The following is a 26538-nucleotide window of genomic DNA, read 5'->3' as shown; positions in this document are numbered from 1 at the left end:
TCCAATCACCCCTGTTATAGTACTTACTAGCTAGCAAGAAACTGAGCAAACATTAGAACTGTAATGTGGTCGGGCCGGTGGTGGGTCGGCATGGCCCAGCACGATAGGGGTCGTGCCTGGCATGGCACGGTTGTTACAGTACCGGGCCAGGCCGGGCCTCGGCTATGGAGGGGACCAGGCCCCCAAAGCACAGCCTGGCCCATCTTGGCATGCAGGTACAGGTCGGATTTGAAAATTATTTGTAATACTTTCAATTTTATTTGAGAGTTATTTATGATATTTTCTAATAATCCAATCCTATTGTAAATTTTATCTTCAATTTTATCATTTTATTAATTCAACTCCATTATATTTATTTTTTCAGTGTATTTTTATTTTTTGTACACATTAAATTTGAAATGAAATAAAATTTTCATAATTTTCCAATTTATTGTCTATTATTCATGCTAATTTTCTACAATTATATGTTATTTTTTCTAAATTTGAAATTGAAACAAAAAGGCTTGACCTGCCATTGCTAGGTTCCTTAGGCCCGGCACAGCTGGGAACCGGGCCATGGGCTGTGCCGGGCCTGACCTGGGAAGGGGACCGGGCTGCCGACCCACCACCGGCCCGAGGCCTGGCATGGCATGACCTACATTACAGGTCTAGCAAACATGTTCTTCCGTCTATGACTAAATATCATAAGAAATTGAGTCAAGATGAGTCTCCTTAATATAATAAAAAAAATTATAGGTCATGAGGAATATCAGTGCTTGATCTGTTTAGGAGTTGGACAAGAGTAATAAACTAATGCACTCACTTCTAACTACCAAGTTTTTTAAACTAGGACTTAAAAGGCTAAAAGCTAGTTTCAGACCAACCAGGAAGGCAGAAATTTCAGAGCCGATCACTGATCTTAGGATGCCTCCATGAACTTCAACTACCAAAACATCCCCTTGGTTTCCCCAAATAATTACTTATCTGCAAAATAGACTTTATAAAAGAATCATCCACTTGTTTGGAGCTTCATGGTCCATTTCTTCATTGATATTCCTATATTGCTGTGGTTAGGAATCTATGACTGAGGCTGGCCATGCTTGGCCTTCTCCAATCCATCTTATATACCTACATGCAGATTCTAAGATCTCACTTGGATTGGCACATAAACAATCAAAGATGGCTTGGTTTCTATTTCCAATGCTACCAAGTTATATATATCACAAGATTCACAAGCAAATTTAAGAGTACAGCATTATTGAATCAACTTTAGCTAATCTTGATTCTTTGATCCAGCTAAACAGCCATGGAATCAGAATTCTATTCGTCTAAATTTCAAACTTAATATGCAATAAACTTGCAACAAAACCAAATAAATCTAGCACAATCGCTATATAAAAGATAATCATGAACAGTGGCGGAGCCAAGAATTTTCTTTTGGGGGCCAAATTAAATAAGAAAATGAGACAGGGAGCAGAAGAAGTAGGGTTTGGGAGAAAATGGCCATGGCCCAAGAAGGTCTGGGTCTATTACAGATTTTTTTTTTAAAGAAAAAATACATATTTTTTTCTTTAAATTTTGAGAGTTGGAGGAGTATTAGAGAGTGATCCTTTACATTTTAGTTGAAGTTTTGGGGGAGGGGGGCAAGGACCCACTTTATTATATTTTTGACCCGGGGGAAGGACCTCCACCAATATACTTCGCTCCGCCTGGTCATGAAGTTCAATCAACTACTTTGGATACTTGCCATTCTAGGATAAGGAGCCTAGATCCGCCGCTCTCTTTGGCTGTGTATCATTTGCTACATAATCAATCACAAATGAATAAGCCAGTGACCACTGATCCGTATGTTGGCATTAGGGTCCAATTAATTACTACACAGTCAAGCTTGCAGCAGATTGGGAGTGGATAGAAAGGTGACCATGGATGATGGATCTACCTACACATCCACCATCTCTCCATTTCCTATTTTCCTTATATAATCTTTTGCCAGGAGATCATCGGATAATGACCTTTTGTTATGCTTCTCCACCTCTATGATATATGCCTTTTTGTAGTCTTAGGGGTTGTTTGACAAGTCTTTTAGGAAAGATGTTCCGGTAGCTTTAACGGTTAAAGGACGCATTGAGATTTTTTATGAAGATCTGAACAGCCCAAAGTTAGTTTGGCTACCACGAGTCTTTTTCATGTAGCCTTAGGGGCTATTGGGGGCCGGATTTGTTCACAACAAAAAATTGTTCCAACATGTTTCAACATAATCTTTGTCTGCGCATCCTATACATGGTGAGTTTCAATCTCACGGTGAGATGTGTATATACAGATTATATTGGAACTATGTTGGGATGGTTTTTTGTTGTGAGTAGATCCCGTTCCACCCTATTGGGTTAGGGTCTGATTAGCATTAGTTATGAATAGGGTTAAGCAAAAAAACAAAAAACACAAAAAAAAGCAAATCGATCGGTTTGATTTTGGTTTGGTGTTTTTAAAAAACCGAAAGTACCGGTTTAGTTTCGGTTAACCAATATAGAAAACCGACGGTTAACCAAACCGACTAGTATACATATATTTCTATATATTTTATATATATATATATATATGTATATCATATATATTTTTATATATTATAAATTAATAAATATGCATTATATATAAATATATATATTTATAATATATGATATATTATTTATTATTTAAAATATAATATTTTATATATTTATAATTTTTTATTATATATTTATATATTTTTATAATATATATTATAAAAATTAAAAAACCAATAAACCAAATTCCGATTAACTAAACTAGTCAATTAGTCAATCGATTGATTTCAATTCAATTTCGATTACTGATTTTCTAAAAACCGATAATACCGATTCGATTAAAAAAAAATATGAAGGGAATCAATTATCTGCGTGTCAATTACCAACTAGGGCCTTAAAGTTAACCTCACCCCTAAAAATTGATGGCATTGTTATGAGACTGGATATGCTCCCAAACATGACATTGTGGTGAATGTGCAGGCACCATCATGCAAATTGGAACAGTTTTAATTCAATCCAGATTTACATGGTGATGGGGAACATCTCTCCCCATCAATAATAGCATGCAACTAAGTAATTTAGTGGGAAGGAGATCTGAACACTTTTAAAGTTGGGAGTAGATGGCAATTCATATGAAATATCAGAAGTCAAACCCCACAAGTTGTCCTCTTACAGTCCTACCTTAAACAAACAAAGAAACATCAAACTAGCCTGCAAAGTGGTTTCCGGATTCGGCTTGTCTCCGCTTTATACAACGAATCCGGTCCGGACCAGCTACTATCGACACGATCCCACTCCCAAGTGATGTACGGCTGCAATGAATTCTCCACTCTTAGAACGTTGTTGGGACCGGTATTAGGAGCTGGTCCCAATTCCTTTTTTGAATGAATCCGAATCTTCTCCTCACATAGCACGCCTTACAGGCTTACACTAGTCTCACAGTATATCCTAGCCACGTATAGGAAGCATCTCCCCTACTTATATAAAATTTTTGAAGTACTTTTAATATCTAGAAAATTGATTTAACTCTATCCTTATTGTTTATATATTGTCTTATAATACCTTTAAATTTATTAAGAATTGTTATTATCATTAATTATTGATGAAAAAAAAGGTAAAATGTCAAATTTATCTTTCATTAATTTTCAAATATTCAAAATAAAACCTGCTTTCAGCCTTCACATGCCATCGTATTCATCGCTTTTCGCCCCAAACACTCCTTCACCATTACACTCATCAACTCCTTTAGCTTATACTGGTTCTGTTGCCGGCACCCAGAACCCAGAACCCAGAAAAGACGAATAAGTCATCCTGTCATAACCAGTTGTGTAAGCAAAGATGCAAGGGTGGTAATAGCTAGAGCTTTTTTCTATAGCTTTTGCTTGTGCTCTCATAACCAGTCATCCTTAGTGTCACTTGTGCCAGATATCATTAACACCCTAAAAGAGATAGTTATAGAGAATTGAAGTATGCGGGTGTTTTGTATAAAGAGAAGTAGAAAAACAAAAACCTCCGAGAAAGATGAACCAATGATTGAGATGACAAGAAAAATCAATTAAAATTATTGAAAGCCCAAAACAACCAGAAATTATACAATGGAGTTACAGTAAGTTGGTAATTGATATTATTTCAGTAATAGGAAGAGAAAAGGTCTACACTTGATTGAAAATATTCTAAGAACTGGGAGATTCGTCTCACTTTTTGTGATCTCTGTTTCTCAAAGAATTGGACGCGTAAGGACGAAGTGTCGCTTCTAAGTGTCAGTCTTGGAGAAAATAGAGTCAACATGGTCGCAACTACTTACGACTCTTTCACTCCAAAAATAGCACCCACAAACCACCATAATCCCACCTCCTCCAGCTTGGTTAGCACCAACTCCTTCTCCCTTACAATCTCATCCCACACCAGACCCTTACCCTTCATCATCTCCTCCAAGTTCAGTCCACCCCTCCTCCAATTCCTCACATTCCTCTACTCCGAACTGCTCCCCCAACACCCTCCACAAATGCTTCCACTTTAACACATCTCCGTTACTACAATTGAAAGCTTTGTTCTTTGTGTAAGGATCTACTGATGTCCATATTTGATGCTCTGCGTTCATATCCGCATTTAATGCATCTCTCCCAAGCAACTATTGTATTGGGAACCTCAAATACATACCCTCGTGCTTACAGATGGTTGCATAGATGCAGGGCATCCCAATTACATTCATCAAGCTATAAGGAGAGAACCCAAAATATGCCCAGGACAGTGGATCAACCACGTCAACCCTTCCTTCTTCTGCACCTCTTCCAAGAAGATTTCATCCAGAGTATAGTTGAAAATGGGGATGTTTAACCTGGGGAGATCCTCATGGAAGGGGGGATCGTGGGGTTCAATCTTACCAAAGGACACGAAGGGGCTGACATAGTGCTTGAGGCCGGTCTGGAGGTAGATATGCTGGAACTACACAGCACGACAGCGACAACGATAACCCCTAACTGTGAACATCCTTCCTCGTGATTGTGAACTAGTGGCAGTGATAACCCCCTCCACCTCTGGCCTCTCTCTCCTCAATCCCAATTTCCCTCTCCTCCTCATTCTATCACTATCCCTTTTCTTGTATCGTCATCGTCGTTACAACGCAAATTTGGATCTGGCGGTAACCAATGGCAGCTACCTGTTATCTACGAAGAGGTTCCGCTCATGGGCGATGATTCTTACCCGACTTATAGAAGAGGGACGAGGGGTAATATTGGATTTTTCAAAAATTTTATGTCATGTGGTATGACATGTATATGGTTTTTGATGGAAAATTAATGGACACTAATGATAGGTTAGAGCTAGTCAATTCTTAAAAATAATAAGAATATAATTTGTCAATTAACTAAATAATAGAGATAGTTTAAAAAATTAGGATTTTACTATTCACTCTACCGTTATAAATCCTAGTTCCACCATAAAATTGGGGGTAGGTGATTGAAATTGATGTCAATTCACATTCGGGTATAGATATTATAGGTGAAGGTGTTTATAATTTTGAATTGTTTTAAGTATCAGAATTTTGAGATGGAGTGCAATCTAATTCTCCAAAAAATTTGCCTGGGATCTGCTCTTCACAAATGGACGCTTTACAGATATATCCATCATGCATTGGAAACATCTCCCGTTAATAATAACTCATAAATATGGGAGATGTTCCCAATGGATGGTAGGATGTGCGTGTGAGGCGCCAGGTTGTTGAGGAGCAGATTCCGTTCCGGCGGTGTGAGGCACGGTCAGAAGCAGATTCCAATTCCTTTTCGACCATAGCTAGCTAGCTGGTTGCTTGCTGATGCTGCGGACTCTGGAGTTGAATCTGGTTCTGGTACGCCTCCTCGATGGAAAGCTCCGAGAAGCAGTAGTTAAGTGCAGCTACTGTTGGATGATTCATCTCTTTTTCTGACTTGGCTTCTCTTCCTTGCCTTTTGTTGCTCTTTATCCTCCCCTGCTTCATGCTCAGTGCAGTCGGTAGTAACAAGCCGAAGAAATATATTAGCAATATTATAAAATAATGAATTTCAAGCAAACTTATTCTTGTTATAGTAGTAGAAAGAAGAAGAGAAGAACAAATTTGTTGTTGTATTTGCAGTTGCAAACAATGGAATCAAATCATTGCAGAAACAAATATGAGAGTGATGAGTGATAAGATGAAGCGACATAAAAAATCGGGGCAAAAAAAGATAAAATAGAAACGAACAAATTTCCACATTTCGCCCTCCAACTTTTTGTTTGTTTGTTGGGCAGAGGGTTTTGGCATTCGGAACCCACAAATTTCCACGCGTTGATTTCGGGTCTTTTTGTTACCAATCCTCCCAACTCTCTTAATGCTATCAATCATCCGTCCCGCGCAATTTCCGCGGATTACCAATCCTCCCAGCAGCAGTTTATATCTCCTTCCTCAAAGGAATCCGTTTTACTTTAGGGTTTAGGCCACCCGCCGATCTCTCCTCCATGTTCTGCAACTCCTATTTGAACTAATTCGGGGTAATTCCCCATCTCCGGTCCGTTTCCCGACCTCGGCCTTTCTGGGTTTTTCTCCATTTCGATCGATGTCCTCTGGTTTCGCCGCTTAATGGGTTGCATTACGTCGAAGCAGGCCGTCTCTGTGACGCCTGCTAGGTTGGTGGAATTGGAGAAGAAGAAAAAGAATAAGGCCGAGTCGGGAGATGATAGTACCGGATTGGGGGAGTCCAACGGGGGGAGCCCCAGTGGTGAGGATTCCTTCACCCTGAGAGTGGGGAATATGCAGAAATATATCCAAGGAGAGCAAGTTGCTGCCGGGTGGCCTCCTTGGCTGAGCGCCGTTGCGGGCGAAGCCATCCAAGGATGGGTGCCTCTCAGAGCTGACTCTTTTGAGAAAATGGAGAAGGTAGTGGAGAATCCATATTTGACACCTTATCTTGTATTTAGTTTTCTTTTATCTATGGCTGGAATACTTCTAAATGCAGTTACATTGATCAAGCCTTTACTTCTTCATTTCCCCTGTTCTTATTTGTTAAGAAATAAATGGCAATGTTTCCCTAAAAAAAAAAGGAAAATAGGGAATAAAGAAAAAGTAGTGAAGGATAATGCCCCTGGTTCTTGAAATTTTAACTATAATAATGATTATCCGTTTTACCTGCAAGATATCCTTCAGTTATTTTTCTTCCTCTATTTTTTCGTCATCTGTATTTCTTGTACTTTAATATGTAAGAGAGTTGTATAGGTGTTTCAGCATTATAGTTTTTCACTTCCATTTCTTTACACATAAGTGATCAAACTGCAATCATCAGAGCTGTAAATCTTGACAATGACAGCAGAATTTTAATAGGTATAACTCTCTTCCGTATTCGTATCTACACTTTAGTAGAAGAAGATAGTATATATTATTTATTTTGTGTGAACTTAGTAAGCTTAGCTTGATGTAATATAATAATTACAGGAAGTTAATGGAATGATATAATATTTCTATCTATGAATGTCCCTATTTATCTGATATATCTTATTTACCAACCATTGCAAAGCCCCATGAGAGAATACCAGCTCCATATATAATTGCTCTTACTCAGCAAGAATGAATTGTTCTAGTTTTCTTGTTCATCCAAGTTTAATACCTTCTGGGTTCCTTATAGATGTTTTAACCAACTTTTTGCATTAGCCATTACTTTCCTTTCTAGGGACTTTCCCAGGTTAATTCATTAGCAATTTGTTTAAGTGGTTTGCAAAAGTTAACCTTGAGATTCAAAATGTGAATTGCCTCTATGGCTTAGAAGCAGACCATAATTGATTTTTATGGTTTATATAACATTAAAAGTTTCCATTAGTGGTTCAATTTTGTTTCATGCATGTGGTGTGCTGCTTTTGTTAAGGCCATTGTGCCCCAGAGATGTCATTACTTTTTATGTCAAATTGTCAATGATAATTTTAGTCTGTTATCTTTGTAATCATGCTTTCCTAAGGTCTTGTAACAGAAAGTAGTTGTATTAGAATGTCCACATTTTGAATGAAAAATAAGTATTTTCTGACTAGAATCTTATTCTTTTATAATGGTATTATTTGTAGATTGGACAAGGTACATATAGCAGTGTGTTTCGAGCACGTGAGCTAGACACTGGGAGGATAGTTGCACTGAAAAAAGTGCGGTTTGACAATTTTGATCCTGAGAGTGTTAGATTTATGGCACGGGAAATATTGATTCTCCGCAGGCTTGACCATCCAAACATCATGAAATTGGAGGGGTTAATAACCTCTCGAATGTCATGCAGTATATACCTTGTTTTTGAGTATATGGAGCATGATCTTGCTGGACTTGCATCCTGTCCAAACATCAAACTCAGCGAGGCACAGGTTTGTTGATATTTGTTTTTGAATTATCTTTGTAGAAGTACATAAATAATATTTGCTCTAAAGAGTAATGGTGTGTTAGTCCCAGGTTCAGTGTATCACAGTATCTCCACATTTTCATACAAGTTTCAAACAATCTATAGGTTTTTATCCCAGTGTCTAGAGGATACCCTTTTTCTTTGAAAATATCAATACTAAATCAGTATTCCTTACCATTGAAGCTTTTGTAATTGACACTAACATTAGAAGGGCTTGAACCCCTAACCAAGCTATTCCAGCTTTGTTTTTCCCTTACTATCCAAGTTGATTTATGAACTTTTAAGTCATCCATAATTCTCAAAATTTTCAAACTACAGACTATTTTATTAGATGGCTAAGATCATCTCAGAGTGTCCAAAAGTAGACCATCAATAGATTTGGGCTTAACGAATGACTACATCCACCATGTGTATGCTTCTGACATTGGGATTGTGCAATACAATGAACCTGGAGTTTATCATACACTTTCTATTATTTTGCATAGAAAACTTAATGGGTAATATATTGTGCAGGTTAAGTGCTATATGCACCAGTTGTTGTCTGGACTAGAGCATTGTCACTCACGTAATGTCATGCATCGGGACATAAAAGGATCCAATATTTTAGTTAATAATGAGGGAATTTTGAAGATTGCTGATTTTGGCCTTGCAAACTACTTCAGTCCTGGACACAAGCAACCACTAACGAGTCGGGTTGTGACTCTTTGGTACCGTCCTCCAGAACTTTTACTGGGCTCTACAGATTATAGAGCTTCTGTGGATCTATGGAGTGTTGGTTGTGTATTTGCAGAACTTTTCCTTGGGAAGCCAATCCTTCAGGGAAGAACAGAGGTAAAATCACTGTATGGCATTTTCTTAAAGGATATATCTTGGCCCTTTCCATGTAAATCCTAATGATATTTTGTCATATAATGGCATTCAATTATGCTAATGGAAGGAGAGAATATAGGAATAATAAGAAGGTAATTCAATTAGTATTAGAGAATAAAACCTAACCATTTCAGAGGTGTCCATCAACTTAGAAGAAATGGATTAAATATAAAATAGGAAACCTAAGGTCCTATTAACCAATTTTTGAAATTATCTTATTCCCTTGCTTCCCCAAAACTATGCCACTCATTGTCTGTTGAATGTTCTTATAGACCTTCCTGAAGGAACCTATGTTTCCTTATATGGATCAATGTTTTAAAAAGGTGTGGAAGACGTGCACCTGGAGGTGTGCCTCGAGGCATGAGGCGCCCCCAAAACTCCCTGAGGTGCATGCTGGAGGCGTTGATGCCTCTGAGGTGCATGGCTTATGTGCGTCATACAAAAAAAAAGAAATAAAAGAAAAGAAAAGGAAAGGGAAAAAAAGGAAGGGAAAGGGAAGGGAAAAGGAAAAAGAAAGAAAGAGAAGAAAAAAAAGAAAACAAAAGCAAAGCAAAGGAAAGAAAGTTTCAGCTAGTGCTCCTCCTCCTGTTTAGGAAGTTTATGCTTCCTTGTGCTCAGGTGGCTTATGCCTCTTGTGTTCTGAACCATGACTCACGCCTCCAGGTAGTGGAATGCCTCGTATGACACCTTGACATTGTAAAGCACTGAATATGGATATTATTCAATTTACCCTCTCTAAAAAGAATGTGACCATCATTTATCTACTTCAGTGTATAGACTTTCATAAGCAACCAGAAATATATCTAAAGTTAATATTAAACTATCATTTTGTTCATTTGGTTTCTCTTGCAAAGATATCCAAGGTTCAATATTGGAAATAATGTGAAATATATTGTTGTATGAAATCTAATGTGTCATGTCTCTTCCATATATCTATTGGTCCATACACTGCAGGTGAAAGCTCTGTTTTCTAATATTCTTATTTTAATTTTATACTGTTCTTTTTTTTTCTTGTTCAGTTTTGTTTATGTGGAAATGAAAAATCATATATACCAATGTCAGGAGATAAATTACATATGGTTACATTCATAACTACATTAAAGTACATATTCTGTATGTTGAGAGTTGCCAGCTATTTTTTCTTTCACAGTTTCATCTCTTTGCTGGTTAAAGTCCTAAGGGTAAACATTTTTGCACCATGTATAGGTTGAACAATTACATAAAATCTTCAAGCTTTGTGGCTCCCCACCTGATGAGTATTGGAAGAATTCCAAAGTTCCTCATAGAACTATGTTCAAACCCCAGCATCCTTATGGGAGTTGTCTTTGGGAGACCTGTAAAGAACTCCCTGCAACTGCTGTGGATCTTATAGAAACTTTTCTTTCTTTAGAACCACATAAACGTGGGACTGCTTCATCTGCTCTTGTATCTGAGGTAACTCATGCAGAAAGTTTTTTATCCTAAATAAATTACTTATTCTCAAATTTATCTGGAGAAACATTTTTTCAGCATGCTAAAATTTATCTTTATTCACAAAGATTGCAATTCTACTGCATAAGTGGTTGTCTTCTATGTGATTTTAACATGTGGGATTTTATTATTCATTATGAAAAATCTCCTTAATTAGTTTCTTGCATTGTATGTGACACATATGCCCATCATTCTTGCAAACCAATTGTAAACCACAACCTGGAGGGGTAACCAAGAAGTTGCAGAGATCCAACAATCCTACCTATCCAATTATGGATCATATTATGACTATTGCTCAAGTCTTACATATTTTCACTTGGCCTTGTGTAGCAAGGGTACTCCATTGCTGGAATTCGATCATCTCTGACACCATGCTATATTCAGATTTTGGGCACATAATGATCCAACTACATTTATGATTCTAAATTACCAAAAGCTTTGGCTTTTCAATTGCCAAATGAAGTAGAAGTTTCCTAATTTCCACAAAGAAAATATTTCACGTTTATCATGAAAACATATAATAGACTATTTACATACATTGTCCTAAATGAACCTTGTGAAATTGATGAAACTGAAATAAGAAGAGATTTTGGTGCAATAAAAAACCTTATGTAATTGCAAAATTTATATCAGGCTTTTTTAATTAGTCATCTCAATACCTCTTCAGTGTCTAAAATAAACCTTGTTATGTAGTTGATAACTTTAGTCACAGCATTTATCTCTAGCACAAATGTTTTCTTACCAGAGCAAAACTGCTATTCTGATTCAACCTTCCTTTTCCATCCTCAGTATTTTACAACAAAGCCTTATGCATGTGACCCTTCAACTTTACCAAAGTACCCACCTAACAAAGAGATGGATGTAAGATGTCGTGAAGAGGCACAAAGGTGAGCACTTTCTTAACTGCACTGGTTTGTATCCTCTCTTCATCTAGAATTACAAAGTAGGAAAAGTTCAGAAATAAGGCTGAACAAGTCAAACCTCACCCACTCATCTTGATTGGTTCTACAGATTTTGGATTAATATCCATTAGTTAATTCAAATATTTTACATGATTTTTTTTTTAATTTATAAAACTAAAACCTGCAACCATTGTATTGAAGTTTTTGAGTCAATTCTGGGCAAGTAGCAAAAGGAGCCAATAGGGTCAGTGACCTACATAATTTCATTTTCTTTAATTTGATGAACCCTGTCAAGTACAAAACCATTCTTGAAGTCAGAAAATTAACGTTTTTATAAAGATTAAACCAAGTTTCAATCTCATGAACCATGTTATCTACCTGAAAGGTTAGTTAGAACATCAATATGGCTCCAATACTAATAGCATTGGGTCACTGCAATGCTTTCAGGAAAAGGGCTGGTGGAAGAGTAGTTAGGCCTGAAGCAAAAGGAAGACCAATGAAAGTATGTAAAACATTGGAAGAACCAAGTAGGATCAATAATGTTGAACCAAAAGAGGTCTCTCTTTCTCTCTCCTCTCTCTCTAAACTATATAACTCTAGAACTCTCAATCTTATTATTTTTTTCCTCTCTGCAGGAATTGCAAGAAAACAAAGGTTCCTATAAAATTACTGGTTCTCATGCACATGCTTCCAAGGAAGACAAAGACGCTAGATTATGTGGAGAAGTACTGAAGCCATCAAATAATACCATGCAAAAGGCTTCCCTCATGAAGAATGCATCTCAAGGGAATATTCCTTTCTCAGGCCCACTGCATGTCATAGAATTCAGTAGCTTTGCATTTGCAAAAAGGAAAAAGGAGGATGCAGCATCCGGAAGATTATGTAATAGGTGCAATTCAATGGGTCAAGTTTCTAATGCAGTAATTCCATCAATTCTCTTGCAAGAAAGAAATAATAAAAACTTAAAAGGGGGAGAAAGTGGGGATATTTTATATGGGGCTCAAGTTGATTCCAGAGGGCATTCATATGATATTGCTAAATGTGCAATCCTAAGACAATGGAGCCAGAATCAAGGTTCTTTTAATGTAGCTGATGTATACCATTATCAAGAGCTATCAATGCCTCTTAATGAAGGAAAGGAAACAGCAACCAATAAAAACAAGCTGGTGAGGATACAAAATCAATAGGATTGTCAATTGAAAGTTTGAAACACATCGATCTTTTAGAACTTGAGGTGTCAAGTCAACTAGGTTGGCCTTCAACCACTAATTTCAATCCCAAATTTTATATAAAATCAAGTCCATTCGTTCTTTTCAAAATTTTAGTAAAATGGGTGAGATTTGATCAACTAAGTGGCATTCCTATGAAAATATTGAACGAGTCCCTTTTTCAATCTTCATTAGATTTCAGTTATATTCTTATTCAATTTATGAATTGCTCGGTGTTTTCAGGATCAAGAAGATAGAGTTGAGTTTTCAGGACCAATATTGTCTCAGTCAAATAGAGTTGATGAACTCTTGGAGAGGCATGAACGTCATATACGTCAAGCAGTCCGCAGGTCATGGATCCAAAGAGGTAGGAAAAACTCCATTTTGGTTTTCTAAAGTAATAACGCCTAAACTAGTCTGGGTTTTTCTAGTATATCTTATCCACTTCCTTTTTCCCTTTGGTGTGCAACCTCCTTCATTCTACAGTCAAACTTTTTTCCCAATCTTGAAGGGGTTTGGTCCAGGGCAATAATAAGATGCTGATGAACCTGTGGGCATCATCTTCTTATGCCCACATATATTGTATTCTGGATAAAAAAAACCTAAGGTGATCAATGTTGTGCGACTATTGCCATATTTTCTTCAATGAATCTTGCAAGAAGATGTTGGTTCAGTCAACAATCCGGTGACCCATCTGGCTGACTCAATAAACCATTTGACCCGATCAGTGGGTCAAAGTTAGACATTTATTCTGTTTTTCGTTTTTATTTTTATATTTTTAGCCATTTCCATCATCATTCTTGTTTGTTTTATCAATAACTGAAATTTTATTAATAAACTGGATTATAGGTACAAGTGTACATACACCCAATAAGAAGTACAATACCCCCCTACAATTTATATTATCATAATTCTCATTTATCACACTTAATTTTGTTTAATATGATAAATATATAATATTAGAGATCATCATCATTATCCCTTCCCCCAACTATATGGGGTTGGCTACAGTAATCCTGTTTCACCATTCCATTCTGTTAGATGTCATGTCCATTGTTATATTAAGTGTTTAAGCCATTTGTTACTACTTTTGGCTCATTTCCTTTTTGGTCTGCCCCTAGTCCTTCTAGCCCCTTCAACTTGTAACTGATCGCCTTTTCTTATGGGTGCTGTAGGTGGTCTTCTATGCACATGAACAAACCATATAAGTCTAATTTATTTCATTTTATCACATATTAGAACTACTCCTAGGTTCTTCAAATGACCCCATCTGACCCTATCATTTATAGTTTTTTCTATTCATCCATTTTAGCATATGCATTTCCACCACATTTTTTTTACATGTTGGTTCTTGCTTCTTGACTGCCCAACATTCTGCTCCATACAACATTTCTGGTCTTTACAACTGCTTTATAGGGCCTTTCCTTTTAATTCAAGTGGTATTCACCTATAACATGAGACTCCAGATGCACCCCTCTATTTTTCCCATCCTGCTCTATTTCTATGAGCAACATCCTCCTCAATCTCTCCCTTGCTATGGATTATCAAACTAAGGTACTGGAAAAGGCCACATTAAGCTATTTCTTGTTCTCCAATCCTAAATGTACCCTGATTTGCACTCCTTACTATTAAATTTACATTGTATATATTCTGTGTTAATCCTACTTATTTTAAAACCTCCTGTTTTTAAGGTATTCATCCATAAAATTAATTTTGCATTTAATCCTTCATTAGTTTCATTAACTAAAACAATGTCATCAGCAAACAAGCACCTTGGACCTCCTCCTGAATATGTTTAGTCAATTCATCTATGACCAATGCAAATAAATAAGGGCCAAGTGTTGGACTTTTTTTCTGCATATTTTCTATAACTTTCTCTATTTTTATATTTTTTTGTTCAATTTATGATGTCATGGGTTGACCCATTTGACCCCCATAATTGAACTGCTGAGCTGTCAACCAGACTGAAAAGCAGTTCCATTTCTTGATCAGTTCTAAAATCATTGATATCTTATGATGCATAATTTCATCTATGAAGAAACCTAGCAAAAGATGCCTTTTGCAATTGCTCTTGTAGTGCAAACATTTGACCGCCAAAGTGGTGTGTCTACTTCATCTGGACTATCCAAATCCCAAAGACATCCTCCAATGCCAAGATAAACACCAAAATTAATGCTGTTAACATGGTGGAAAGAAGTGATTTTACTATTTGGATTGCTTACTGAGCTTTCCCCAAATGACCTAGGATCTTCCATGTGGCAACCTAGCTTGAAGCTTAAAAGAGTCTCTGTATTCATCTCCATGTGTATTATTCACAGAATGGATTTCAGCCCAAAGGATTTTTCCATATATTTATTTACTTAAAATAGGCCCTCCTTCATGTACAACTTTATATTAAAAAAATCGGAAGTATGGCCAGCTACTCTAGCAGTGATTTACATCTTTTATCAAGTAAATACTTGAATGGGCCAAAATTAGCTGTAGGATGTTCCTATGCGCTCAGCTTTATGCTAGATGCCAATCCAAGCTACATTGATACTGATACGGTGACTCTACCATGGCAGGGAAAAGAAGTGAAAAATAGCCATCTGGTATGTCTTCTAGTTCAAAGAGTAGCCTCCTCTTGATCATAAGATATTCAAGATAATGTGAAGTCTTGTCCTCCAAAGATCAAGAATTTACAAGGTGCTAGTCATTGCATCTTCAGAAATCCTGTCAGTGTGCCAACAGTAAAGTGGGACAATTGCCATATTGACGGGCACTCGGTTTTTAGTAGCCCAATAAGTTGATCTATATCGATCATATTTCCCAAGGTGACCTTGGATAAGAGGGCTGGAGTTGGCTGGTTCAACAACTTGGCTAGAAGATTAGTATTCTGCAGAAAGAAGAAAGCTGGTGTTAGTATTCAAGGAATCCATTTATGTCACGATTTTCAGTGTATACAAGCAATTAAGTGTTGATTAAGTCCTCTAAGAGACAAAGCTCCACATTTGTATATATTTTGATAGTTAGCTCTTTCCCATGACCAGAGTGTTGTATATGTCCGTGGCTTAAATTGTCAAGCATTCTTGTTTACAGTGTTATCCAAGATTAAATTGTCAAAATTGTGCCAAATGAGAGGGAAGGAATTCAATTTTTCAAGTCACATGTTTAAGGGTGTCAAATTTTGTAAATTGCAACAGCTGCTTTTGCAGCCTTCAATTTGTAGTTGAAAAGGGAGGTGTTGTGTGTTTTCAGTTTGGAAATTGAAAGGGTTCCGTGGAAAGCCTACTGGAAGTCCTTTATGACTTTTATTACCATTGCAGTTTAGGTACCGAATTTTAAAATTAGACAATTGCGGATTGAAGGAAGAGAAACAACTAACCAGGCCATAATTCGGAAATCGGAATTTTGAAGTCAGATATTACACCTGTGAGGGAGGAATTAGATTTTACGGTTGCAATGGGTGCTCACCAAAGCTCAGCACTTTGTTCTAATTTATTTGCATAATTAATTGATTAAACATGGTTTGGAGGAGGTGTCATAGCAAGTTTTCTTTGATATTATTTTAATTGATGAAGCTAATGGAAGGTACCGTGGTTTGATTTTTCATAACAACAGATTGAGGAGGTACCTTGGTTTGATTATTCATAACAAGAGATTTTTGAAGATGTCTTCGATAGGATTAGAGAAGGATGGACAAAATGGAAGGGGACAACTTAAACATGAATATCAGTTAAGCCTAAAGAAAAGTTCTATAAAACAGTTATGATTGCAAATTGACAAGGCTAGAAAGGCTTGGGGCATACCAAAAAGGACATAGGTCAAAGTACGGGTGCAAATGAATACTATTCAGTTACCCCTCTTTTGGATAATATGATCTCCTCAACCCCCTCCCCCATATATATATATATATATATATATATATATATATATATATATATATATATATATATATATATATATATATATATGTGTTTTTATTATAAATTTGTCATTCTTTTTATAAAAGATAATGATTAATTAAAATTTTCAGAAATGAAATCATTTTTTAAGGAGAATAACAAGAAGTTATATTATATGACAAAAAAAAGGATGTACAGAGAACGGGAGCTTGGCCAATCAAAATTCAAGGGCAATGAAATCAAATCAGTTCATACATATATATATATATATATATATATATGTGTGTGTGTTTATATTGTAATTTTGTCATTTTCTGTAAAAGATAATGATTTATTAAAATTTTCAGAAATGAAATCATTTTTTAAGGAGAATAACAAGAAGTCATATTATATGACAAAAAAAAAAAGGATATACAGAGAACAGGAACTTGGCCAATCAAAATTCAAGGGCAATGAAATCAAATCAGTTCATATTCGTCGGATATCCGACATTCTTAATAGATTCAGATTCAAATCACTGTTTGCGAGATTTAATTGGATCTTCAGATCAAATCAGATCCATAATTTCTATTATCATATTGAATTTGTATATATCTTGACTGGAATATGATCTAATCCATTTGCATCCCTAGGTTGAAACAGTAAGAAATTATTAAAGAACTCACAAGTTAATAATGATATGGCACTAAGCCGGAATGGCCAAACAGGATTCAAATCACTAACCCCATATAATTGGTATAAGGCTTAAATGATGATGATAAATTTTATATTTGACATCATTTCTATACAATTATTGTTCTACTATAAGGCCCCACTTTGTTAATTTACTTATTAAAGTGTATCTAATTTGCCTAAGTATCTATCTATCTATCTATCTATCTATCTATCTATCTATCTATCTATCTATATATATATATATATATATATATATATATAATAAAATAAGGCATGCCATGCCAGCACGTCTTTCCTTTCTTCTTTACCATTTACCTAATTTGTGTTTTTTTTTTATTTTTTTTTAAACTAAACAAAATTACTCAAATAGCTAATCAATTTTAAGTCTTTAAGACCTTATCGCTCTTCATTAATTCACCATTAACTCTTTCTCTACTCTTCCTCACTAACTCCTTTAATTATTTCTCCTCATTAATCATTTCATTAACTCTCTTCCAATAACTTTTTTGTTATGAACACCCGCACCACATGGCAGCAGTTGAGGCAGCAGCGCGCACACGACTGGCACCGCACGACAGCGGCACCATGAGCCATGCGCATGCACTACGCGGCAGCTGCAACAGAGCGGGGCCCACACGACAGCTCATAGGGTGGGCCCACCCTTATCTGGATGCATCAAGAGAACGCGCCTTATCCCTTATCCCATTCTCCCTTATCTTATCCCCTATTCTTAGAAGGAATTGTAGTACCATTAAAAGTAAGTAGTCTAATTAGAAGTAGGAGTTTCAATCTGTTTAGGACTAACCTAGCCGAATCTAACAAGGAACCCTCCTCTTGTAATCCCCTATTTAAGAGACGTCGTTATTGAACGAAGATATCGAATATTCAGTCAAGAAAGAGTAAAGGAGAGTTCGGTGATCTCTTGGACAAATCACCCACGAGATAGTCAAAATAGGGCTTGTACGCAAGGCCAAGGGCAAGGAAAGATCTGAGGTTCCTGCGGTGTAGCGACCCGTGACACAATCCTACGCTTGGGCCCATAACATCTTGGTATCAGAGCCTACCGTCATGGGGGAACAAGAGCTGTTGTCTTTCAGAGTCCATCAACTGAAGCATAGGCTCGCAGAGACCAGTATGGAGGTCCGAGAGGTCAAAGATGATGTTCGAGAGCTGTGTCACCTGTTAGAAGCGTTCCTCTCCAACAAAGAAAAGAATTCTGAGGGATTAGCCTCTACCAGCAGTCGCCACATGGACAGGACAGAATCAGCCAACGAACATCAAGCCACCGCACCGACGACTGTAGTTGTCCCCAAGTACAGCCGGCTTGAATTTCCATCTTACGATGGCACCGGAGACCCATTAGGTTGGTTGTACCATTGCGAGCAGTTCTTCCGCAACCAGCGCATGGATGACAGAGACAAGTTCAGCCTGGTAGCCTTCCACCTTACAGAAGAGGCACAGCTCTGGTTCTATCGCGTGGAGCAAGAAGAACCCGGGCTCAGTTGGTAGTAGTTCATGTCCTATTGCCTCCTCAGGTTTGGACCCCCGATGACGAGCAACCCGCTGGGTGAGCTAATCAATCTCAAGCAAACGGGAACCGTGGCTGAATATCAACGCCAGTTCCAAACCTTGCTTGCCAGAGCGGCCACGGTTAGACCAGATCAGCAAGTGGACATGTTCACAGTAGGGCTGATAGAACCCTTAAGGGTAGACGTAGAGATGCAGCACCCCCCAAATCTGGTTACGGCAATGAACCTCGCCCGCGCCTTTGAGCGGAAGATGCAACTTACTCACAGACCCTTCAACATTGGACAGCCAACCACGACTTGGGCACCGTCAAGGCCAGCGGGAGTGTCTACCCCTGCGCCCAACAGGGAGCAGAGGACCCACACTGGTAACCCCTCCAGATCAGTATCACAGACAGGGAGCAGCAGTAGGGTGTCACCCACCATCCGACATCTATCTTGAGCCGAGATGGCAGAACGGCGCACGAAGGGGCAGTGCTTCAATTGCGATGATCTATACTCCGCAGGGCATAGATGCAAGAAACTATTTTGCCTTCTAGTAGATGAGATTGAAGAGGATGAGGAAGAGCCATCACCAACTGAACCCGAGATCTCACTTCACGCAATCACAGGGATCAGAACCTCCCAGACAATGCAACTAAGGGCACTAGTGACAGGGAAACCTGTGCGCATTCTGGTAGACTCCGGAAGCACCCACAATTTCATCAGCAATCAGGCGGCCCACAAGTTGGAGTTGCCCATGGAAGTCAGGCCACAACTACAGGTAGCCGTGGCGAACGGGGAAAGAGTTCACAGCCCCGATATCTGCAAGAACACCAGAATTCAGGTTGAAAAAGAATCCTTTCGAGCATATTTATTTGTACTATCCTTGGACGAATTTGACATCATCCTAGGCGTCAAATGGCTTATCACGCTAGGCCCAATCCTGTGAGACTTCGCTGCCCTGACCATGACCTTCCACTTAGATGGCAAACCGGTTACTTGGTAGGGAACCCGGACAAGGGCCAAGACACAACTACATGCACTCTAGCGGGGGAGAATTCACACACAACTGATGTGGAGAGGCTTCTCACCGATTACTCAGCCGTTTTCCAAGAACCTAAGGACCTCCCACCTCCTAGAGCCTGCGACCACCGGATCCCTCTAATAGTAGGGTCAGACCCAGTCGTGGTTCAGCCCTATCGCTACCCCCACCGACAGAAAGATGAGTTAGAGAAGCAATGCGCAGATATGCTACAGCAGGGGATCATTCGGCCCAGCCACTCCCCTTTTTCCTCCCTAGTTCTGTTGGTACCCAAACAGGATGGGACTTGGAGATTTTGTGTGGACTATAGGGAACTCAATAGCAGAATCGTCAAAGATAAATTCTCGATCCCCATCGTAGATGAATTATTGGATGAACTCCATGGCGCACAATTCTTCTCCAAATTAGACCTCAGGTCAGGAGATTTCCAGGTCAGGATGTCTTTCGCAGATGCAAAAAAGACGGCCTTCAGGACGCATCATGGCCATTTCGAGTTCCTAGTTATGCCATTCGGCCTTTGCAACGCCCCTTCCACATTCCAAGCCCTGATGAATGAAGTCTTCCACTCCCACCTCTGTAAATATGTAATCGTCTTCTTTGACGACATCTTGGTCTATAGCAAGACGTGGGTGGAACACATTCAGCACCTGCGGGTCGTGCTCGAGCTCCTAAAGCAGCACCGACTCTTCCTTAAAAGATCAAGTGTTTCTTTGGGAACACCAAGTCCTTTACCTTGGACATGTAATCAGCGGGCAAGGTGTAACTGTGGACAACTCCAAAATTCAGGTCATCAAGGACTGGCCCCGGCCACAGTCCGCCAAGGCCCTTCATGGGTTCCTAGGGCTAACAAGGTACTACCGAAAATTCATACAGAATTATGGCCTCTTAGCAGCCCCGCTTACCAACCTGCTCAAGAAAAATGCCTTCCACTAGGATAGCACAGCCGATGCAGCCTTCGTAAGCCTAAGGGAAGCCCTCTCTTCCACACCAGTCCTCCAACTACCGAACTTTGATCTTGAGTTCACAGTCGAGTGTGATGCTTCCAGCATAGGCATAGGAGCCATCCTTCAGCAGCAAGGGCACCTGATAGCCTTCTTCAGCCGCAAGCTAGTTGACCGCCATCTCAAATTACCCACCTATGAACGCAAGCTCATTGGCCTATCCAAAGCAGTACAACACTGGAAGCCATACTTGTGGGGCAGACCCTTCGTCGTCAAAACAGACCACTACAGCCTCAAATACTTGCTGGAACAACGACTGACCACCTCCCCACAGCAACATTGGGTCAGCAAACTTCTAGGTTTCGATTTCCGAGTGGACTACAAGGCAGGATCCCTGAACCGAGCAGCAGATGCCCTGTCCCGACGAGAAGAAGATAGTATGCTCCTCCATGCGATCTCCCAACCACGAGCCACCCTGCTAGAAGACATTCGGAACACACTGCCAGAGTCATCAGAATGGAACGACCTGGTCCAACAAATACAGTCTGGGTCTACTAACCCGAATTGGTCTCTCCACGATGGGCTGGTGCTCTACAAAAAGAAGATCTACCTACCCGCCGATTGCCCCCTAATCCCCTCCATCATTGCCAACATACACCACTCGACACACGAGAGCATTCAAAAAATGCTGCATCGTATTCAAGCTAACTTCCACTGGCAAGCTATGAGGGCCTCGGTGCGGGACTTTATCCAGAATTGTGTGGTTTGCCAATAGCAAAAATGGGAAAATCTGCACCCCGCAGGCATGCTCCAACCCCTCTCCCTCCCAATGCAGATCTGGGTCGATATTGCCATGGATTTCATCGAAGGGCTGCCCAAAGTCGGGGGGATGTCAGTCCTGTTCATGGTAGTGGACCGGTTCTCCAAATATGCTCACTTCCTCCCTTTATCCCATCCTTATACCGCCGTCTCGGTCGCCCATACCTTCTTCGCTTACATTTTTCACTTACATGGACTCCCCGAGTCCATCGTTAGTGACCGGGACCCGATCTTCACAAGCACATTCTGGAAGGAACTCTTTAGATTACAGGGCACAGCCCTCGCCTTCTCCTCAGCCTACCATCCACAGTCAGACGGCCAAACAGAGGTGGTGAACCAGACAATTGAGATGTACCTTCGCTGCTTCGTGGGTGACCAGCGCTAGGTGGAGTTCCTCCCATGGGCTTAATACTACTACAATACATCCTATCACTCCTCCCTTGGAATGACTCCCTTCAGAGTTGGGTATGGTCGAGATCCTCCACCCCTTATGTCCTACGAGCCGGGCTCAATCCGGTTGGAAGAAGTGGACCACAGCCTCCAAGCTCGCGATGCCCTCCTGGTCGAAGTCTCCTTGCGCTTATAGCAGGCGCAAACACGTATGAAACACGCCTACAATCAGCGTCTCCGCAAAGTCACCTTCGAACCGGGGCAGTACGTTTGGCTGAAACTTCGATCATACAGGCAGCTATCTCTCAGGCGCCGGGGGCCCCCTAAGCTGGCTCCCAAATTCTACGGGTCCTTCAAGATTCTAAGGAAGATAGGAAAGGTAGCTTATCAACTCGAGCTCCCGGAGCACAGCAGGATCCACGACATCTTCCATGTGTCCCTCTTAAAGCTTTATGTTGGCACTCCTCCCGACCATGTGCCTCCCCTACCCCCTTTGCAGGACGGCAGACCTATCCTCCAGCCTCGTGCCCTCATCCGGTCCCGCATCCATCAAGGCACCTTCGAGGTTTTAGTAGAATGGGAGGGACTACCTCCAGTAGAGGCAACCTGGATCCCCTGGACCGATCTCCACAATGCCTATCCAGACCTCAAGCTTGAGGACAAGCTCGTAGTCCAGGAGGGGAGTGATGTTATGAGCACCCGCACCATACGGCAGCAGTTGAGGTAGCAGCGTGCACACGACCGGCACCGCATGGCAGCAGCACCATGAGTCGCGCATACGCACTACGCGGCAGTGGCACCGCACGCACGCACTGCGTGACAGCGGCACCGCACGCATGCACCGCGTGCGCCGCACGGCGGTGACACCATGAGTCGCGCGCACGCACTCGACAGCAACAGCAGAGTGGGGCCCACACGATAACTCATAGGGTGGGCCCACCCTTATCTGGACGCGTCAAGAGAACGCGCCTTATCCCTTATCCCATTCTCCCTTATCCTATCCCCTATTCTTAGAAGGAATTGTAGTACTATTAAAAGTAAGTAGTCTAATTAGAAGTAGGAGTTTGAGTCCGTTTAGGACTAACCTAGCCGAATCCAATAAGGAACCCTCCTCTTCTAATCTCCTATTTAAGAGACGCCATTATTGAATAAAGATATCGAATATTTAGTCAAGAAAGAGAGTAAAGGAGAGTTCGGTGATCTCTTGGACAAATCACCCATGAGATAGTCAAAATAGGGCCTGTACGCAAGGCCAAGGGCAAGGAAAGATCTGAGGTTCCTGCGGTGGAGCGACCCGTGATGCGATCCTACGCTCGGGCCCATAACATTTTTTTTCAAGGGCTACACAAACGGGGGTAGCCCATCCCCCAACCTAGGTGCAGGCGGGATTTGATCCCAAGTCTCCGCTACAACAGGAGACCTTACCAACCAATTAGTTGGCAAATTGGCACCTTGCCCCTCTTCCAATAACTCACTCCACTAATTCTTTCTCCTCTCAATTACTCCAAAAAATTGCTTAAAAATCATTCTCTTTTTACTTTTTACTTTTCATTTTTTATTTTATTTTCTCTCATCTCCTCATTAATCTAATAAACAAGAAGCAATTTGCTTAGATCACAATTTGAACCTTGGTTTCCTAGGGTCACAATTGAACAACCCAACTGTTGCACCAAAGCCCACTTTATCTATTTATATCCAAAAAAATCCATATGAGCCTCTTAAAATTGCGTATCCAATACTTTAAAGTTCAAACCTTGGTAAAATTTAAAACAGCCTTTGTTCAGCCCTTAACCAGCAAATTCCCTACCAAATAGAACCAAATGGCTTTAAGGGTAAAAACGTAAATATACCTTAAGCTTTCATAAATTTACTTAAATATACCCTAAATTTTTTCTAGTGGAATTAAATATATCATCTCGCCATTAACCGGTTTAAGTGAAAAAGACAATTTTACCTTAGCAATGTAAAACAGGATCGTCTTTATTTTAGCATTCATGCATGCTCATGTAATTTAATATTTTCCATAATCCAATTGGGACAATATCCAGAGTTTGGATTCAGTCTTCACATAACCGTTTTCACAGCATTTCACATCAGTGCATAGGAAACATCTTAATATTTGTATGTTTATTTTATGGAGAGATATTCCCAAATCCCAATGCACGGCTGCAAGGGACGGGGGACGGTGTGAACACCGTCTTGTGAGAATCAAATCTATTTTCAATATCCATTTATATGTCTTTATTTAGATTTAGATGCATGTTGAGGTTATTTTCCTTCAAAACATTTATGGAACCTGAGAAAACTTTCTGCTTTCACAGATCAACAAATTCGAGGATGCACTGGCGAAGAATAGATCATTGCAGTCTTGGACCACCAAAGGGGTTGGAGGAAAAAGAGCCCATTGATTTGGCTGCAAACAAAGATCTCTTGTTCACCTATGACTATCTTTCCTTCACCCAATGCCATAACCAATTCCTCCAAATTCAGAGCACCTAGCAGGTTATGCACCTTTAAGAAATTCTATGAGATTTTCTTTTTATTCTCCTTAATTAAATATGTTTACTGTTTTTCTCCTGAATTAAGATATTCCGACTTATTTCTATTTTTTGTTCACCTTTTTGTTTAGGTATTGAGAGAATTTTACAACATCTCTGTAATAGTTCTTTCATTTTGTGTAAATCACATCTCGGTATCAAATGGCACCATATAGGAGTTTTAATTGATTTTTGTTCTTTCTAAGCACATTAAATTCGATTATAAATCTGTAATTTGAGTGCTTTGTTTGTTGAATTTCTCCCCAGTTCCCTTCTTAATTATTTTTTTGCTGTTTTTTCTCTTGAATTTTGTACCCACATTGGCTTTTGTCTCATTTTGACAATGTTAAATGGTGGTTTTCGGGTAGAATAGCTAAGCTGGGTTTAACCCAATTTGACCTAGACAAGATATCTCGGTCGTATTAGCTAGCCTCAATGGAGCGCAGTATGCGTCTGTTTTCATCTCTCTTCATTGTCTTGCTGCTTCTCACAGCCACTAAGATGGGACCAAAAGTTACAGAACAGAGGCTCCATTCCATGAACATCCCCAGTTAACTACTATTTACAATGTTTTATCAGGTCATCATCAATTCCTCCGGAATAAAATTACTTTTGCATGGTGTCATGTGAGTTGGTTGTGTGGTTTTATCCTTGTATTTTTGGTTTTTCTTGGTATGTAATGAAATATCACTAAAGAAGAATTTCTATAAAAAAATATCTTGAGTTTCTTCTGGGCTGGAAGATCAAACGCTTTGAGAGAGCTCTAATAACCCAACAATTACTCTCCTTCCTGGTCAGTCACTCCATTTCCCTCAAAACCCTTCAAGCGATTCCGGATTCTGGATCTCCTGCCTATAAGAACTCTATTTATACCTACCCACAAAATACTACCTCCATGCATTGAAATTTGAAAACATCTTCCTATGCATAATATTCTCGGTGTAAGAGCATGAAATATTCTCCATGTATAACTGGATATTATATAAGTGTGAGCAGAATTGTTGTGGGTTGAAAATCCGGCCTCCCTTCAAGCGCCTTCCAGGAATTCCATTTCAAGTTATTACAACTTGGTGCTTAATCTAAGTCCCATTCAGGCATTCAGCCATTTGGAAACAGGTGCGTGCCAGCCGTTTTCTTCCAACCCAAATCAGTTTACACATGTTATCACTTATCAGTTATCAGGCAATCGACTATTAACAAGACATAGGACAAACATGATTTTTAAAAATTTAAATAGGTTTAACGCTTTATTGATAGAGCCATAGAGGCAAGGTTCTTAAAACCGAACTGGACCCTGAATGGTTCGTTGTCCGGTTCCCGGGTCAAATGGTCTGATCATTCAAACCGAACAGACAGCCCTTTCTGATAAAAAAGATAAAAAACAGACAAAAACTATTGTGGTTCAAATGGTTTGAACAGTTGGACCACCCAAGTGAGTGGTTTGTTGACCAAATTAATGGTTTTTGGCCAAAGTGACGGTTCTGGGGTAAAACAGAACTGATTCCAAGTTTTTCCGATCTGACCGTCCGGTCCAGTCCGATTTTAAAAACCCACAAGGTATATTTAAGTCTATTTGAAATACTCAAGATATATTTAAACCAATTTATAAAAACCTAGGATATGTTTCAAGTATTTTACCCTTGCTTTAATAGTGGTGGTAGTGCTTATGCATGATGAATCCCAGTCTTATGGTGAGATGTGCAAATGCAGATCGTAGTGGAACCGTGTTAGGACAGTTTTTGTTGGGAGGAGATCACAACTGATGATGGTGGTGTTGATGAAGAGGAGAAATGAGAAGGTGGCCAAATTTTGTCTCTCAACCAAACCGAAAAGTTCAAAGTTCAAACATTTTTTTGATGGCTAGAATGATGCGACAGAAGCCCCAAACCGT

The 26538-nt window shown here is 39.5% G+C and overlaps 1 protein-coding gene and 1 pseudogene across 7 annotated transcripts; one reads left to right on the top strand and one right to left on the bottom strand.

Moving 5' to 3' along the window:
• Positions 1-4182: 4182 nt before the first annotated feature.
• Positions 4183-5994, bottom strand: LOC148863228 (3-oxo-Delta(4,5)-steroid 5-beta-reductase pseudogene; annotated as a pseudogene).
• On the top strand, positions 5575-24903 carry LOC148863227 (protein IMPAIRED IN BABA-INDUCED STERILITY 1-like). 7 transcript variants are annotated; one of them, XR_016109992.1, is made up of 10 exons: positions 6114-6909; positions 8082-8366; positions 8915-9232; positions 10478-10705; positions 11531-11628; positions 12091-12199; positions 12279-12532; positions 13095-13218; positions 24432-24612; positions 24740-24903. XR_016109992.1 is itself a non-coding variant. In XM_088978483.1 (9 exons), the coding sequence occupies exons 1-9, from the start codon at positions 6613-6615 to the stop codon at positions 15433-15435; spliced, it is 2010 nt and encodes a 669-aa protein (XP_088834609.1). In that variant the 5' UTR covers positions 5575-6612; the 3' UTR covers positions 15436-16127. The 7 variants fall into 7 exon arrangements, 4 of the variants coding, with proteins under 4 accessions (XP_088834609.1, XP_088834610.1, XP_088834608.1 ...); XR_016109990.1 differs by having other exon boundaries at positions 12279-12809; XM_088978483.1 differs by lacking the exons at positions 24432-24612; positions 24740-24903 and adding an exon at positions 15416-16127 and having other exon boundaries at positions 5575-6909; positions 12279-12809.
• Positions 24904-26538: the final 1635 nt, after the last annotated feature.

This window comes from Nelumbo lutea, chromosome 3 (assembly GCF_056320005.1).
Source record: "Nelumbo lutea isolate HS-2025 chromosome 3, American lotus-T2T, whole genome shotgun sequence".
Classification (NCBI taxonomy): domain Eukaryota; kingdom Viridiplantae; phylum Streptophyta; class Magnoliopsida; order Proteales; family Nelumbonaceae; genus Nelumbo; species Nelumbo lutea.
Note: the sequence above shows the minus strand (reverse complement) of the source record. Positions and strands in the feature narration are given on the sequence as shown.

Bases quoted from the DNA above. Each gene is read 5' to 3' on its own strand.
- LOC148863227 (XM_088978482.1), top strand. From the start codon at position 6,613: ATGGGTTGCATTACGTCGAAGCAGGCCGTCTCTGTGACGCCTGCTAGG. The intron at 10,706-11,530 runs GTAACTCATGCA...TTCCATCCTCAG, and splicing joins CATCTGCTCTTGTATCTGAG to TATTTTACAACAAAGCCTTA. The intron at 12,810-13,094 runs GTGAGGATACAA...CGGTGTTTTCAG, and splicing joins CAACCAATAAAAACAAGCTG to GATCAAGAAGATAGAGTTGA.